This window comes from Phocoena sinus, chromosome 12 (assembly GCF_008692025.1).
Source record: "Phocoena sinus isolate mPhoSin1 chromosome 12, mPhoSin1.pri, whole genome shotgun sequence".
NCBI classification, from domain to species: domain Eukaryota; kingdom Metazoa; phylum Chordata; class Mammalia; order Artiodactyla; family Phocoenidae; genus Phocoena; species Phocoena sinus.
The window spans coordinates 41,669,924-41,687,869 of NC_045774.1; the positions used below are offsets into that span (position 1 = coordinate 41,669,924).

A 17,946-nucleotide genomic window follows, 5' to 3' on the forward strand; every position below is an offset into this window, starting at 1 on the left:
AGGCTGTTAACGCCACATTTGTAATTCCAGTTCCAACCTGTCCCCTGAACTCCAGGCTCTATAGCTAAGTACCTATTCAACATTTCCACTGAAAGGTCTGTCAGACAACTCCCACTTAAAATGTCTCAGACCCTACACTGGCTTTTACTCTAGTCTTCATTATCTGGGTAAAGACGCCTCAGTTTACCCAATGTCTCAGACCAGAAATCTTGAGGTCATCCTGGTTCCTCTCTTTTTGGTAAACCTCAGATCCAATCCATCAAGAAATCCTTTGTATCCCGTTACCTGTGCTGCTACCCTAGTCCAGGGATCCATCATCTCTTACCTGGACTGTGCAGTAGCCATCTGACTACCACTTCCTCCCTTGCCCCCTCAATCACACCAATCCTGTAAAAACACAAGTTTTCAGTGGCTTTGCGTCGCACTCAGAATAAGATAAGTCCACATTATGGTCTGTGAGGCCTGCAAGATGTGGGCCCTGGCCACCTCTAGGCTCTCCGACATTCTCCCCTTCACTTCCTCACCTCCACCCTTGGTGGTCTTGCCAAACCCACTCTTTTCTCAGGACTTTTTTGTACTTGCTCTTCCTTCTGCCCACGTGCTCTTCCTCCATTGCTCTGCATGACTTACTCCTTCATTCCTTTAAATTTCTGCTGAAACCCTCTCCCAGTAGCCTCCCCAGCCCACCCTGACTAACAGAGTACAGCCTCACCACCTCACATCACTCTGTCCCATTACTCTTTTGTATGTTTTTCATAGCATTTATTACCACCTGATATATTTATTTGTTTGTTAGCTGTCTCACTCCACTGGATGCAAATTCCAAAATGGTAATGACTTTGTTTATCCACTGATACATCCTAGTTTCTTCTATGGTGTCTGGCATATGGTAGACTGTATTCACTTACAGTTATTATTTTTGTAAGCTGGTGGCAACTCTCTTTGCTCTAATTCTGCATCATTTAAATCAATGGGTTTTTTTTCTAACATGGAAAAATGTAATCAAGAAACAGAGAAGAATGGCACCAAACTTGTTTTTCATATTTTCATAGTAACATTCCATTTTCTAATGTAGGTAATGAATATTCGAACAATACTGAACAACCTGGAAAAACCACAAGGCCTTTATCCTAACTATCTGAATCCCAATAGTGGACAATGGGCTCAATGTAAGTCAAAAGTTAAGCATTGTTGATACAGATGAACTTATTTGCAAAGCGAAGCAGAGACACAGGCGTAGAGGATGGAAGTATGGATACCAGGGGTGGGGGGTGGATGGTGGTGTGATGAACTGGGAGATTGGGATTGACAGATATACACTACTATGTATAAAATAGATAACTAATGAGAACCTACTGTATAGCACAGGGAACTCTACTCAGTGCTCTGTGATGACCTAAATGAGAAGCAAATCCAAAAGAGAGGGGATATAGGGACTTCCCTGGTAGTTCAGTGGTAAAGAATCCGCCTTCCAGTGCAGGGGACCCAGCTTTGATCTCTGGTAGGGGAACTAAGATCCCACATGGCACGGGGCAACTAAGCCCACGCACCGCAACTACTGAGCTTGTGCGCCTCGACTAGAGAGCCCAAGTGCTGCAAACTGCAGAGCCCACGCACTCTGGAGCCCCTGTGCCACAACTAGAGAGAGAAAACCTGCATGCCACAACTAGAAAGAAGCCTGCACACCACAACTGGAGAGAAGCCCGCGTGCCGCAAGGAAAAATCCTGATGCCTCAACAAAGATCCCATGTGCCGCAACTAAGATGCGACTCGGCCAAAAATATATATATAATTAATTAAATTAAATTAAATTAAAATTAAATGAAAAAGAGAGGGGATACATATATATGTATAGCTGATTCACTTTGCTGTACAACAGAAACGAACAACATTGTAAAGCAACTATACTTCAGTAATGAATAATAAAAAAAAGTTAAGCATTGTTTTAGCTCTTTATGATACCCAGCACTGTTCTAGTAACGGAGAGAAGGAACACCAAGAAAAGCACAAATCTTCTTGGAGAATCTTTAGAAAAGGGGAAAGGGAGCATGGTTCCTTTAATAAATAGGCTTCTGTCATAAGACAGACTGTAAATGTTACCAGGGGAACTAGATTGTTCATTTTTCATGCATAACTGTGAGCATGATGATCTGTGAGCACATTTAAAGCTGTTAATCAGAAAGGGAATATCTGGTCAGGGTACTGTGGGGATGCTAGCCTATAATAAACTGGTTATATAGATAAGAAAATTGTTCCTTTGTGCTAATGACTAGCAGGGTTTACCCAGATTAGCTAGAGTATTCTATTTCATAACATTTTCTCTTTCTGTTTGGCTACAGGATGGGAGAGGAGACTGAGTCTTTAAGGGTTGAGAAATTGTAAGAGCAAACAGGGTGCTTTAGTCAATTTTAAGCCAGCAGATAAAGGCTTCCTGCCAGGAGAGCCAACTTCACCATAGAAGAAAGTATTGTGCTAGAAGCCCTCACTTCAGATCCTTAGGGACTTTAACCAGGCATATAAAGATTCAGAGTAGCTGAAAGAAATGTTCTCAAGCTGATTTGGAAAAACAGTGGTAGATTAAGCAGCACCTGAGAGCAAATGAAAAATCCTAAGTGAGATGTCTAGCTGTGCCGCAGATGTTGACGACGTCTTGAAATTTTACTCTAATTTGAGTTTTTTTCTTTATATTTAAATATGATATTCCTAGATGATTATGCCTCACTGCTACTTTACAAGTATTTTTCTTAAAGAATAATGTAGTAGAAAAAATGTGCTAAAATCTATGTCTGTGTTAATAATGTCTATGGAAGGCCCTAGCATTGAGACCACAACACCATAGCCAAGGTTGCCACTTAACCTACGTGTGATCTGCAGATCACTAGATATCCCTGAAATCTCTCAGGGCATCTACACAATCAAAGCTTATTATATTTTTATAATAACACTAAGACTTTCTGCCTTTTTTACTGTGCTGACAGTTGCAGTTACATTGCAAAAGCAATGGTGGGTAAAACTGCTGAAGCCATAGTGATAGCCATGGCAGAGACACCAGATAGTACTAACACCAGGCATACCTCAGAAACATTGTGGGTTCAGTTCCAGGCCACTGCAATAAATCAAATATCACAATAAAGCTAGTCACACATTCTTTTTTATTTCCCAGTGCATATAAACGTTATGTTTAGGGGGCTTCCCCAGTGGCGCAGTGGCTGAGAGTCTGCCTGCCGATGCAGGGGACACCGGTTCGTGCCCCGGTCCGGGAAGATCCCACATGCCGCGGAGCGGCTGGGCCCGTGAGCCATGGCCGCTGAGCCTGCCGTGTCCAGAGCCTGTGCTCTGCAACGGGAGAGGCCACAACAGTGAGAGGCCCGCATACCGCAAAAAAAAAAAAAGTTATGTTTACACTATACTGTAGTCCATTAAGTATACAGTAGTATTATGTCTAAAAACACTGTATATACTTTAATGTAAAAATACTTTATTGCTAAAAAATGCTATCCATCTTCAGTAAGTCATAGTAATGTCAAAGATCACTGATCACATAGACCATAAAAATATAATAGTAATGAAAAAGAAATATTGTGAAAATTTTCAAACAGAGACACAAAGTGAACAAAATGGTGTTGGGAAAATGATGCTGATAGACTTGCTCAATGCGGGGTTGTCACAAACTTTCAATTTTTATAAAACAAAGTGTCTGCTCTGCAAAGGGCAATAAAGCAAAGGGCAATAAAATGAGATATACCTGTGATCATATCCTTCACTGCAGATAACAAATAAAAAGATGCCAGTTTCACTCATGAATGCTCTTAATGAAGCAAAAAATTGACTGATTCTAGTAAATCTCAATCATTGAGTGCACATCATTGTAATATTCTGTATGATTAAATGGAAAGGACGCTTAAGGTGTTTCTGCTGCATGATGAAAAATAGTGGTTGCCTCCTAGAAAAGCACTCGTGTGATTGAGTTGCAAGCTGAACTAGCCGCATGTTGTTTCACAAGTCACCATTTTTACTTGAAAGAACTACTGAAGACAAACTGGTTATTCAGACTTGGGTAATTGATAGACGTGGTCGCAAAAGTGAGCACGTTGCTTCAAGCAAAACTAACAGTATCTGTGCCAAAGGTAAAACTTGAGCTTCTAAATGAAAATTAGAATTTTGAAAAGCTTGCACATTGCCACCGTAACCTTAATGTCTTTCACCAACACTAAAAGACTCTTCTGCTGAGATTGGTGATGATTAACAAATATGGTTTTTCAATGTTGTATAATCAAATGTATCAACATCTGGAAGATGTGCATAATTCAGTGAACCAATATTTTCCAAATGACCAATGCATGCTGCTATAAAATCATGTGTGAGAAAAAGTGCATTCAAAGTGCAAGATGGCCCAATGGATTTTAATGTAATAGTACAAAAATTAATTGATGTGGTTTCTAACTCCACATTGCAACTGTTAAAAAACCTTGACCACCTGTCAAGTTTTGTTGTAGTACCAAAGAAAAATTACCCACAATTATCTGAAAAGACTATCAAAATACTCTTTGCTTTCCAACTGTACAAATGTGTGAGGCTGAATTTTCTTCATATATTTCAGCCAGAACAACATACAGCAGCAGATTGAATGTAGAGCAGATATGAAAATCCAGTTGTCTTCTAGTACAGCAGACATTGAAGAGATTTGCAAAAACGTAAAGTGGTATCAGTCTTCCCACTAATTATTTTTGTTTTGTGAAATGCAACATATTCTTATGAAAAATCTATATATTAATATAATGGGTATATTATTACTTTAAATAAATTAATAAAATATTTTAAATTCTGTTTTCATTTCCAATATGGTAAATATTGATAGATATTACATAAACAAGTTCTTTAGGGTGCTTATTCGTTTTTGAGAGTGTTAAAGGGTGCTGAGGCTAAAAAGTGTGAGGGCCACTCTAGTATTTGGGATAAAAGAGAACCTGAGTAGCTTTCTGAGTTCAAAATAACTAGATAAGATTCTCTGAAAGGACAAGCGTTTTTAAAGTTCTCCTTCTCACGAAAGATTTCAAAAGTTGAAGAAAAGTCTCTATGATTTACTTTTCTCTTCCTGTGATATAGGATTTAGAGGTCACTGAAGAGGGACAAAAAGTCAGTTGTTCTGGAACATCCCAGCTTCACCTTCTGGGTCACCGATACACTACGTATTTGGCCATGCTTCGTGGTACAAAGGGCCCTTTGTAATTGGATTGTTTATGGGCCAATTCCTGATGGAAAAACAAATAGGGTTCATGAGTCCCCTGTCTCTCTTCCCACACCCCCATCCTGTGTTCCAGCCACAAGGAAGACACACTTTTTTTTATTCTTTAATCAAGATCTGCTTGGCCACATCCAGGTCTTGGCTTGTGCTGTTTCCTCAGCCCTTTTACTGCACTTCTGGCTCCACCAATAACCAGCCCAATCTCCATTTCTTCTAGGTGGCTTTCTTCAAGACACTGCTTGGAAATTGTTAGCACCCGCTTCTCCTCTGCCCGCCCCCTTCTTCCTCCTCTGTCCGCCCCCTTCTTCCTCCTCTGTCCGCCCCCTTCTTCCTCCTCTGTCTCAACCCTTTGGGTACTTTCCTATCACAGTCTTTTCCTAATGATTCATATACATACCCATCTTCCTATGGATCCAGAACTTTTGAGGACAGTGACTTCATCATATTTGTTAACTCAACACATAGTATCTTACAGCTAGTAGGAGCTTACTTGAGTTTTGTGAATACTCATACAGTCCATATCCAATCTGCCTCTGCTTTTTTTTTTTTTTTTTTTTCGGTACGCAGGCCTCTCACTGTTGCGGGCCTCTCCCATTGCGGAGCACAGGCTCCGGACGCGCAGGCTCAGCGGCCATGGCTCACGGGCCCAGCCGCTCCGCGGCATGTGGGATCTTCCTGGACTGGGGCACGAACCCGTGTCCCCTGCATCGGCAGATGGACTCTCAAGCACTGCTCCACCAGGGAAGCCCTCTGCCTCTGCTTTTAACAATGGTTCTGTTTTTCCTCTCTGAACAATTTGTCTCCTGCTCCTCAGTTGTGGCTAAGAGGCAGCATCTGGTCCTGGTCAATGATAATCTCTCTTGACTGTTGAGGCCAAGTATGGGGCTCCATGTCTTATAAACAGAACAATTATCACCCTTCTTCAGTTAACATAACAACATTATATGTATGTGTGTGTGTGTGTGTGTGTGTATCTATAAAATATGGTGTTACTAGTATCATTGGGGGATTGCTTTGAGAGAAGTTCAGATGAAGTCTATAAAATTAAGAAGTGAAGATACTGAGTATTTAATCCTTTTTGTCTTGATTCTTTTGATTTTTTTTCCCTCTTTTTAAGTATTAGGAATCCTTTTATGTGACCCAATCCTATTGAAAAGAATACATTACCCCTTTTATAGAAAAGAATACATTACCCCTTTTATAAAAGAACATAATATTTGAGTAGCTATTATACACATTATGTTTAGAATATTTGGGAATAAGAATACCATACATGTTCTTTCTAGAAGTAGACAGTCCTTTCCTGCTGATAAAATCAGGCATGTTCTCTCTTACAGCCACTAAGATATTTACACAGCTAACACAAATAGTCATCCAGACATGGGGGAAGCTTAGTGAGTGATATGCTAAATTATCAAAAAGACCTTTTCTTGTTTCTCCTCTATGTTCCTTTATGTTCCTTTATTTGATTCTTTCCAAATATAAAAATTTATAGGTAGGAAAATAGAAAATCACTAGCACTTAGCAACATTAATTAAAACAAATATGTAAACCCTTTTCCTTTTTAAAAAAAATCACCAAATGCCAAGCTTGCTTCTTCCTTCATTGTAGAAATCATACCCAAGGGAGAAGAAAATGAAACTGCTTCTGGCTGTTAGTTTTCAGCTCTCATTGCTTTAACTCTGAAGGACATGTCTGGATCATGGCCATCATTTCCTGTTACTTCATTTAGTCCCCGTTATTTTGACAGTAACTGGACAGTGATTTGCTTTACCACACATCACTTGCATTTGTCTCCTGCAATCATGTTTATAACAACAGGGCTTATTATCGATGAGATAGTACTTAGTCTATTTAATTTGTAAATGTCAGAGGTTTCTGTGGCGATTTATTTAGGAAATTGTAAAGGTCACTTCAAACTGCTATTTTAAGGATCAGCCTTACAATTATAAAAAGACTAACTTTACATTAAAATTAAAACTAATTCTGGACTTTCTGCAAAAGAAAATCCATATTTACTTAAAAATATAGCCCTTCTGGGCTTAATAGGTGTAGTCCTTAATAAGACTGACTTAAAAGAATTTTGCTTTGTTCATCAATTTTTTTCTGAGTACCTACTATGTGCAAGATGCTTTTTAGGAGCTGATGTGGACTGGGAAACATAATAGGTCTGGTCCCTGCCCTCCTGGATCATATAATCTTATGAAGGAGACAAAAAAAATTTCACCATCTTATGAACGTGCAGGTGTGGTACACGTGTGCTATCAGAAAGTGTATAATGAGAGAACTTAGTGGGCATCAGATATGAAATATGAGTAAGGATTACTAAATGAAGGAAAAAGGAATCAGGGAGCTCACTTCAGACAGAGAGAACAATGCCTTTAGAATCCCTGAGGTGGGAAGCAGCCTGATGGTTTTGAGAAACCAAAAGAGGGACCATATAGCAAGAGGGCAGAGAGCAGATAGAGCAGGACTGATAATATAGAGAAGATTGAGGTCATACAGGGCCTCCCAGGTCTCCAGAGACCCAGGATTTGAGTCTTCATCATTGAAGGCTTCAAGTAAGGGCTGATCTGATTCACATGTTAAAAGGGTTGCTCTGGCATTCATTAATGTGGGAAATAGATTGGAGTGACACTGCCATCAGAACTTTGTGTGATGATGGAAATGTTCTGTATCTTCCCTCTTCAGTGCAGTAGCCACAGGCCACATGTATGAGCACTAGTATGGCTGAGGAACTGATTTTTTTTTTTTAATTTTAATAAATTTAAATAGCAAGATGCTGTCACAGTGCAGGAGACCAGATAATTTGCCATTGCAGACTCAGGCAGGGCATAGTGGTAGCTTGGGCCAGAATCATATTAGTGAGGACAGGAAGGAGTAGATGGACTTAAGAGATACATTGGAGGTAAAATTAGTAGAGTTCGGTATCTCATTGAATATGGGAGTGAAGGAGAGAAGAGGTAAAGAATGACTATTTGATGTCTGACTTGTGCAGTCTTGGCAGGATGGTGGCACCACTTAGTGAGATAGGGACCAAGGCTAAGATAAGGTTGAGGAGGAAAAGATAATACATTCACTTTTAACCTGTGTTCAATTTTAGGTCCCCATGTCCAAGTGGAGTTGTTGGGTGGGACTCAGGAGAAAATTGTCTTGATAGTAGTATAAAAACCAATTTACTTTTGTGTAACTAAATCAACTAAAAAAGGTTTTATTTTTTTAATAGATACATAAAGTTAGTTTCGAGTTATGAAACTTCAAATGCAAATTTCCCAAATAAGACTATCTTATTAATGCGCAAATTCTCTATGAATTCTAGGAATGATATTTCAAAGAGAGTATGTCTTCGTTTTTGTAGGTAAATGTGCTTGAAAAGTAACAGTATTAATTCAAACAGTAGGCCAAAGAATATGTACATTTAGTGTTATATGTTAGAGAGCAAGTGATTCCAAGTTTGAGACCCTGTGTGGGCTGAAGAGTTAGCTGGCACCTACCAATGTTATAATTTCATTTAGCCCCTCTAAGCCTCAGTTTTCTCACTTTTAATGAGGATTACCTACCTATAAGTCAAAGACTGTTTGTATAGCAATAATATAAATATGTAGTGGATCTGGCATAATAAATGACAGTGGAGGGGGACTGTAGGAATGGAGTACATTGATTCCTCCCTATCTGCAGGGGATTGGTTTCAGGACCCCAGGGATACCAAAATTCATGGATGCTCAAGTCCCTTATGTAAAATGGCACAGTATTTGCATATAACCTATGCATATCCTCCAGATACTTTAAATCATCTCTAGATTATTTATAATACCTAATACAATGTAAATGCTATGTAAATACAATGTAAATGCCATGTAAATAGTATTTGGCTGTGCGTGGCAAGTTGAAGTTTTGCTTTTTGGAACTTCCTAGAATTTTTTTATCATATTTTCAATCCACAGTTGATTGAATCTACTGATGGGGAACCTACAGATATGGAGGGGTGACTGTATTAAAAAGAAAAACTTCTCCTGCCCTGTCTTCTTTCTTACCTCTCTCAAAGGATTTTGACCCTTCAGATTAATAACACTACAAAACCTATCAAATAATAAAAATTATAATACAAGAAGCTGAGGAGCTTCTGGTTATACTGCAAGCCAGTTTTTTTTTTGTTTTTTTTAAGATTTGATGATACAGCTTTGACATAGTTTATTATTGAGAGATAAAGCAATTAAAAATATATTTGAATATGGTGAAACATTTTAATTTGGTATTTTTACTAAAGAAACAGAGTTTTAGAATTAGGGTTGATTATATATTTTTTATCTGCATGTTTACAAAACTGTATTGGTAATTATTTAAAGTATATCACATTAGTTAACAGCACATCAGCTCATTTCAGAATATCTTTCAAAAACGAGATTTGTTGGAATTTAAATGTAACATTGAGTTGCAGTTGACTTAACGGTTTTGCATCCTAGTTACTAATATGATTTTACTGCATTATCTGAATTAAAGTCTGAATCAGTCTAAAATTCATTTCCCTCTCTTTGCAGATCACGTGTCAGTTGGAGGACTTGGAGACAGCTTTTATGAATATTTGCTAAAGGCATGGTTAATGTCTGACAAGACAGATCTACAAGCTAAGAAGATGTATTTCGATGCTATTAAGGTAAACCCAAATTTAAATCATCGTTGCCACTCAACTAACTTATAACTTGCATATTAATCAAGCTTTAATGAAAAAATGGAATACTACCTGAGTGGGTTAAAAAATGTTTCCAGTTAGATAGAGTTCAATATGTGCTAATATAATTATAACAATAATAATCATACTTGATAATGTTTAGTTCTAATAGGGTAGTTAAAAGTTTTTTCCATGGTTCAAACCTCAGTTAAGATTCACACATCTTAAAAAGGGTATTTTTCTTCAACAAGTATGAGTTCCCTATTAGAGTCACAGTTAAAATTATGGAGAGGAAAAAATCCTGAATTTATTATATATTCTAAAAATTGAGGAAGTTAAAATTGCCCGAGATTACAGACAATCCTAATGGTTACCTCCCTTTGAAGTAAACTTACCTCCAGAGATAAATAGTACTTTCAAATAAAAATCTGCGGGCTTCCCTGGTGACGCAGTGGTTGAGAGTCCGCCTGCTGATGCAGGGTACACGAGTTCGTGCCCCGGTCCGGGAAGATCCCACATGCCGCGGAGCGGCTGGGCCCGTGAGCCATGGCCGCTGAGCCTGCGTGTCCGGAGCCTGTGCTCCGCAATGGGGAGAGGCCACAACAGTGAGAGGCCCGCGTACTGCAAAAAAAAAAAAAAAAAATCTGAACTAACCAAACTAATATTTAATCGAAGATTATTAATAGTTTTCAAAGGTCCTTTGTGATGGAGGAGGAATGAGAGTGAATAAATATTTGAATTACCTTCTGTGTACTAAGTAGTGTGTTAGGTAGATACTTTATGTGGTGTTTGTTTCCTTAAATAGTTTTTTTTAATTTTTATTTTATATTGATTAACAATGTTGTGTTAGTTTAAATAGTTATTTTTTAAGTGAAGTGTAGTTGATGTATGATATTATGTTAGTTTCAGGTGTACTATATAGTGATTTGACATTTGTATATGTTATGAAATTATCACCACAATCAGTCTAGTAACCATCTGTCCCCATACAAAGTTATTACAATATTATTGACCATATTCCTTAAGCTGTATATTGCATCTCTGTGGCTTATTTTATAATTGGAGATTTGTACCTCTTAATCCTCTTCACTTATTTCTCCTGCTCCCTCATCCCCCTCCCCTCTGGCAACCACCCATTTGAACACTTAGGTTGCTTCCATTTCTTGGCTATGGGAAAAAATGCAGCAGTGAACATGCAGGTGCATATATCTTTCCATATTAGTGTTTTTGTTTTCTTCAGATAAATACCCTAAAGTGAAATCACTGGATCGTATGGCAGTTTTATAGTGGCTGCACCAATTTACAATCCCAAAATAGTGCACAAGGATTCCCTTTTCTTCATATCCTCACCAACACATGTTATTTGTTGTCTGTGATGATAGCCATTCTGACAGGTGTGAGATGTTATCTCACTGTGATTTTCATTTGCATTTCCCTGATGATTTGTGATCTTGAGCATCTTTTCATGTGTCTGTTGGCCCTCTCTCTGCCTTCCATCTTCTTTGGAAAAATGTCTATTCAGGTCTTTTGTCCATTTTAATCTGGTTATTTGTTGAGTTGTATGAGTTCTTTGTGTATTTTGGATATTAATCTCTTATCAGATATATTTTCAAATATCTTCTCCCATTTAGTAGGTGGCCTTTTCACTTTTTTTGTTTGGTTAGTTTCCTTCACTGTGCAAAAGCTTTTTAGTTTGTTGTAGTCTCACTTGTTTATTTTTTATTTTATTTTCCGTCCCTGAGGAGACAGATCAAAAAAAAAAAATATATATATATATATATATATATACACACACACACACATATCTATATGTGTATATAGATGTATATATATATTGCTAAGACCAATGTCAAAAGAGTGCACTGCCAGTGTTTTCTTCTAGGAGTTTTATAGTTTCAGGTCTACACTTAAATCTTTAATCAATTTTGAATTTATTTTTATATATGGTGTGAAAAAGTAGTCCAGTTTGATTCTCTTGCATGTAGCTGTCCAGTTTTCCCATCACCATTTATTGAAGAGGCTATCTTTTTCTCACTGTATATTCTTTCATCCTTTATCATAGATTAATTGACCATATAAGCATGGGTTTATTTCTGGGCTCTCTATTCTGTTCCACTGATCTATGTGTCTGTTTTTGTGACTGTACCGTACTGTTTTTATTACTGTAGCTTTGTAGTATACTTTGAAAGCAGAGAGTCTAATACCTCCAGCTTTGTTCTTCTTTCTCAAGATTGGTTTGATTATTTGGGATCTTCTGTGGTTCCATACAAATTTTAGAATTATTTGTTCTGGTTCTATAAAAAATGTCTTTGGTATTTTGATAGGGATTGCATTGAATCTGTTGATTGCCTTGGGTAGTATGGTCATTTTAACAATATTTATTCTTCCAATCCATGACCATGGTATATCTTCTCATTTGTTTGTGTTGTCTTCAGTTTCTTTCATTGATGTCTTATACTTTTCAGAGTACAAGTCTTTTACCTCTTTGATTAGATATATTCCTAGGTATTTTACACTTTTTATGCAGTCATAAATGGGATTGTTTTATTAATTTATCTTTCTTATAGTCTGTTATTAGTGTATAGAAATGCAACAGATACCTGTATATTAATTTTGTATCCTGCAATTTTACTGAATTTATTTATTAGTCCTGCTTTTTTTTTTTTGTGGTACGTGGGCCTCTCACTGTTGTGGCCTCTCCCATTGCGGGCCACAGACTCCGGACTTGCAGGCTCAGTGGCCATGGCTCACAGGCCCAGCCACTCCGCGGCATGTGGGATCCTCCCGGACCGGGGCACGAACCTGTGTCCTCTGCATTGGCAGATGGACTCTCAACCACTGCGCCACCAGGGAAGCCCAGTCCTGCTTCTTTGCTAGTGTCTTTAGGATTTTTCTATATATAGTATGTCATCTGCAAAAAGTGACAGTTTTACTTTTTCCTTTCCAATTTGGACTTCTTTTATTCTTTTTCTTGTCTATTTGCTATGGCTAGGCCTTCCAAAACTATGTTGAATAAAAGTGACAAGAATGGGCATCCTTGCCTTGTTCCTGATCTTCTTGCTTTCAGCTTTTTATCATTTATTATACTGTTGGCTATAGATTTGTCATATATGGGCTTAATTATCTTGAGGTATATCCCCTCTGTATCTACTTTGTTGAGAGTTTTTATCATAAATGGATGTTGAATTTTGTCAAAAGCTTTTTCTACATCTATTGAGATGATCATATGAGTTTTATTCTCCAATTTGTTAATGTAGTATAGCACATTGATTGATTTGCAGATATTACACCATCCTCACATCCCTGGGATAAATCCCACTTGATCATGGTGTATGATCCATTTCATTTATTGTTGAATTTGGTTTGCTAATATTTTGTTGAGGATTTTATCATCTATGTTGATCACTGATATTGGCCTGTATTTTTTTTGTTTGTTTTGTTTTGTTTTGGTATCAGGGTAAAACTGGCCGTATAGAATTTCAGAAGCATTCCTTCTTCTTCAGTTTTTGGAATAGTTTGAGAAGAATAGGTGTTAACTCTTCTCTAAATGTTTGATAGAATTCACCCATGAAGCCAACTGATTCCAAACTTTTGTTTGTTGGAACTTTTTTTTATATTACTGATTCAATTATTTTTACTGGTAATTGGTCTATTAATATTTTCTATTTATATTTCCAATTCCATCTTAGGAGATTATATATTTCTAGGAATTTTTTCATTTCTTCTAGGTTGTCCATTTTATTGGCGTATAAATGTTCATAGTAATCTCTTATCATCCTTTTTATTTCCATGGTATCATTTTAACTGCTCCTCTTTCATTTCTGATTCATTTATTTGGGCCCTCTCTTTTTTTCTTGATGAGTCTGGCTAAAGGTTTATCAATTTTGTTTATCTTTTCAAAGAACCAGATCTTAGTTTCTTTGATCTTTTCTATTGTTATTGTGGTTTTTTGGTCTCTATTTTACTTATTTCTGCTCTACTAACTTTGGGTTTTGTTTATTCTTTTTCTGTTTCCTTTGGGTGTAAGTTTAGGTTGTTTATTTGAGATTTTTCTTGTCTCCTGATGTAGGCTTGTATTGCTATAAACTTCCCTCTTAGAACTGCTTTTTCTGTGTCCCATAGGTTTTAGATCAGTGTGATTACATTTTCACTTGTCTCCAGGTATTTTTTTACTTCTTCTTTGATTTCTTCAGTGATCCACTGGTTGTTGCTAGTGTATTGTTTAGCCTCCACATGTTTATGTTTTTTTACATTTTTTCTTGTAGTTTATTTATAGTCTCATAGCGTTGTGGTGAGAAAAGTTGCTTGATATAATCTCAGTTTTCTTAAATTATCTATTTATTAAGTCTCTTTGTCTAATGTGTCACTTAAGGTCAGTGTTTCCTTATTTTCTTTCTGGATGACCTGCCTATTGATGTGAGTGGGATGTTTAAGTCCCTTACTATTATTGTGTTACTGTCAATTTCTCCCTTTATGTCTGTTAATATTTGCTTATGTATTTAAGTGGTCTTATGTTGGGAGCATATATATTTACAATTATTATATCTTCATCTTGGATTGATCCCTTGATCATTATGTAATGTCCTTTTTTGTTTCTTTTTACAGTCTTTGTTCCAATTCTATTTTGTCTGATATGGTATTGCTTCCAGATTTCTTTCCATTTCCATTTGCATGGAATAACCTTTTTTATCTATCAGTCTGTGTGCCTTTAGATCTGAAATGAGTCTCTTGTAGGCAGCATATATATGGGTCTTGATTTTTCATCCATTCAGCCACTCTATGTCTTTTGATAAGAGCATTTAGTCCATTTACACTTGAAATAATTATTATACGTATGTACTTTTTGCCATTTTGTTCATTGTTTTCGTAGTTCTTTTTTGTTTCTTTCTTATTCTTTTGCTCTCTTCCCTTGTGATTTGATTACAGTCTTTAGCTTTATGTTGTGTTCCTTCCTCTTTTTTGAGTGTGTGTGTCTATTATAGGTTTTTGGTTTGTAATTACCAAGAGGTTCATATTGAACATCATTTATATGTATATATGATTATTTTAAGTTGATGATCTCTTAAGCTTGAATACGTTCTAACCACTCTACATTTTTATTTCCCCCACCACATGTAATGTTTTTGATGTCACATTTTACATCTTTTTGTTTTGTGTATCCGTACTACTTATTATGGATATATATGATTTTACTACTTTTGTTTTTTAACCTTCTTACTAGCTTTATGTGGTTGATTGACTACCTTTACTATCTGCTTGTCTTTACCAGTGATGTTTTTCCTCTCATAATTTTTATATTTCTAGTTGTGGCCTTTTCTTTTCTGCTTAGAGGAGTCCCTTTAACATTTCTTATAAAGCCAGTTTAGTGGTGCTAAATTCTTTCAACTTTTGCTTGTTTGTAAAACTCTTTATCTCTTTCAAATCTGAATGATAACTTTGCTAAGAAGAGTATTCCTTGTTATAGGCTTTTCCCTTTCATCACTTTAGATATATTGTGCCACTCCTTTCTGGCCTGCAGTGTTTCTGCTGAGGAGACATCTGATAGTTTCATGAGAGTTTTCTTGTAGGTAACTAGTTGCCCTTCTTTTGCTGCTTTTAAGAGTCTTTATCTTTAATTTTTACCATTTTAATTATGATGTGCCTTGGTGTGTCTTGTTTGGGACTTTCTTTGCTTCCTGGGCCTGGATGTTTGTTTCCTTTCCCAGGTTAGGTAAGTTTTTAGCCATTGTTTCTTCAGATAAGTTCCCTGTCCCTTCCTGTCCCTCTTCTCCTCCTTGGACCCTGTAATGCAAATGTTAGTATGCTTGATGTTGTGCCAGAGATCTCTTGGATTAACCTCACTTTTTAATTTCTTTTTTTATCTCCTTTCTGTTCAACTTTGTGTGATTTCTACTACTCTGTCTTCCAGATCACTAATTCATTCCTCTGTATCATCTAACGTACTGTTTATTCCTTCTAGTATATTTTTTTATTTCCATTATTGTATTCTTCAGCTCTGTTTCTTCCTTATATTTTCTAACTCTTTGTTGTTGAAATTCTCACTGTATTTATCCATTCTTCTCTTGAGTTCAGTGAGCATCTTTATGATCATTACTTTGAACTCTTTATCAGGTATATAGCTTATCTCTACTTTGTTTGGTTCTTTTTCTGAGGCTATGTCTTGTTCCTTCATTTAGATCATATTTCTCTGTCTCCCCCTTTTCCCAGTTCTCTATGTTTATTTCTATGTGTTAGGTAGGTAACTTACATATCCTAATCTTAGAGAAGTGGCCTTATGTGGGAGATGTCCTTTTGGGCTCAGCCTCTTACATAGTTTAGATATGAAATTAGAATTTTTAAAAAATAATAATAATAGGGCTTCCCTGGTGGCGCAGTGGTTGAGAGTCCGCCTGCCAATGCAGGGACATGGGTTCGTGCCCTGGTCCGGGAAGATCCCACGTGCCGCGGAGCAGCTAGGCCTGTGAGCCATGGCCGCTGAGCCTGCGCGTCCAGAGCCTGTGCTCCACAATGGGAGGAGCCACAACAGTGAGAGGCCCACATACTGCAAAAATAATAATAATAATAATAATTCTCAGGGGAAAAAAATGGATATTTGTAATTCCAGTGATGTTGCCATTGTTCTAAAGTAAGTGTCCCTAAAAGGAATTCTGGGTGATTTTACAATACACCAACTTAATTGTTCAAATATAAATGCAACTTGCACTGCTCTAGTTGACTGGATTTAATATTACGTTGGTTCCCTCCAAGGTCAGTAGTGAACTTGACTAAGTAGAGCAGACACAGCTCTTTACTATTTCACATATAGGAACCAGACACCTTAGTTAGAACATTGGCCTTCATTTCGCACAGCCTTTAAAGGACATGATAAACATTAAAAGCAAACTCTTAAGTTTATTTTTCTTCATTCCTATGAGGTTTCAGGTTTTAAACCAGGGAGTTCTCCATACAGTATGGTTTCCATTATGTCATTTTTAATTACAGTCCTGGCAGACATTTTAATTATTCTAATTTTAAAGTGGCCCCCTAGGATCTTGATGTTCCAGGAAAGACAACTTTAAAATACTCTTTGAAATACTTTACCTCCCGTTTTGAGAACTATACCCACACAGCTTTTAGCATATTATATTTAGACAAACCATTGACAGGAAAATCCATTAAGAGCAAATGAAGTCAAAGTGTTTCCTCTTTCTCTTAATAGTAAAAACACTTTCAATCCATTGTGTGTTTTCAACATAGAAAGCAAAGCTAGAACAGTTACGCTTCTGATTTTAAGAAGTAGTCGTGTCTTACATAGTAAAATTTCTTTGTATTTCTTGTACTTTAAAATATCATTATTATGAAAGAGAGGATGCCTTACAATATTGTTCCAGACAGTTGAGGTACTGGAGATGTAGTCCATCAGTTTTAGCTTCCAGTGCATTTTGGAAATCATTTAATCGCAGAGTGGCATGTTTTCTTTCGTTGTGTTAATAATGAAATACTTTGAGTTTTCAACTGGCTGTTATGGCCTCATCTGGAGGCCATACTAAGAATCCACAGTGGTGGTTGCTCATGCTGCAAGACAGTCCATTGGAGTGAATGATACCTGGGCAGGTGATGTATTAGGCATTTAGGATTCTATAGGCACAGCCAACTAATTTTTTTCAAATATAGAAGGATGAAATCACAAAATATACAATACTCTTTTTTCCTAAACAATTCTCCGTAGGCTTGACACAAAATTTTTTAGAGCCACTAAAGACTATTTTTTCCTCCTTTATATTTATTTACATTTTCCCATTGCCACACAAACATTGTTTTAAAAGTCTTGGAACTTCGTTGTAATTTATTTTGAGAGATAGCAACTTGGTCAGAATCATGCCAAAAATAATATAGTACTTTATTCAGGATCTGTAACAGGGTAATAATGTTTCTCTAATGCGTGCTCAAAAGCTATTACTCTTGCCATGTAGAAAAGAATAATTTCTTGGGTGATGAACAAGTGTCTGCTTGAAGGACTTTACTGCAGTTTGTGCTATGGGAAGTATAAATA

General features: G+C 36.9%; 1 protein-coding gene across 9 annotated transcripts in view; it reads left to right on the forward strand.

Moving 5' to 3' along the window:
• The window catches only part of MAN1A1 (mannosidase alpha class 1A member 1), a 204,711-nt gene that overhangs the window by 139,116 nt on the left and 47,649 nt on the right, over window positions 1–17,946 (forward strand). For all 9 annotated transcript variants that reach the window (XR_004352483.1, XR_004352485.1, XR_004352487.1 and 6 more), the window contains exons 8-9: window positions 1,076–1,169; window positions 9,784–9,899. Coding sequence is in view for 3 of the 9 variants with exons in the window: in XM_032650906.1 (XP_032506797.1) it covers window positions 1,076–1,169; window positions 9,784–9,899 (210 nt within the window). In the remaining 6 variants the exon portion in view is untranslated. The remainder of the gene's footprint in view (window positions 1–1,075; window positions 1,170–9,783; window positions 9,900–17,946) is intronic.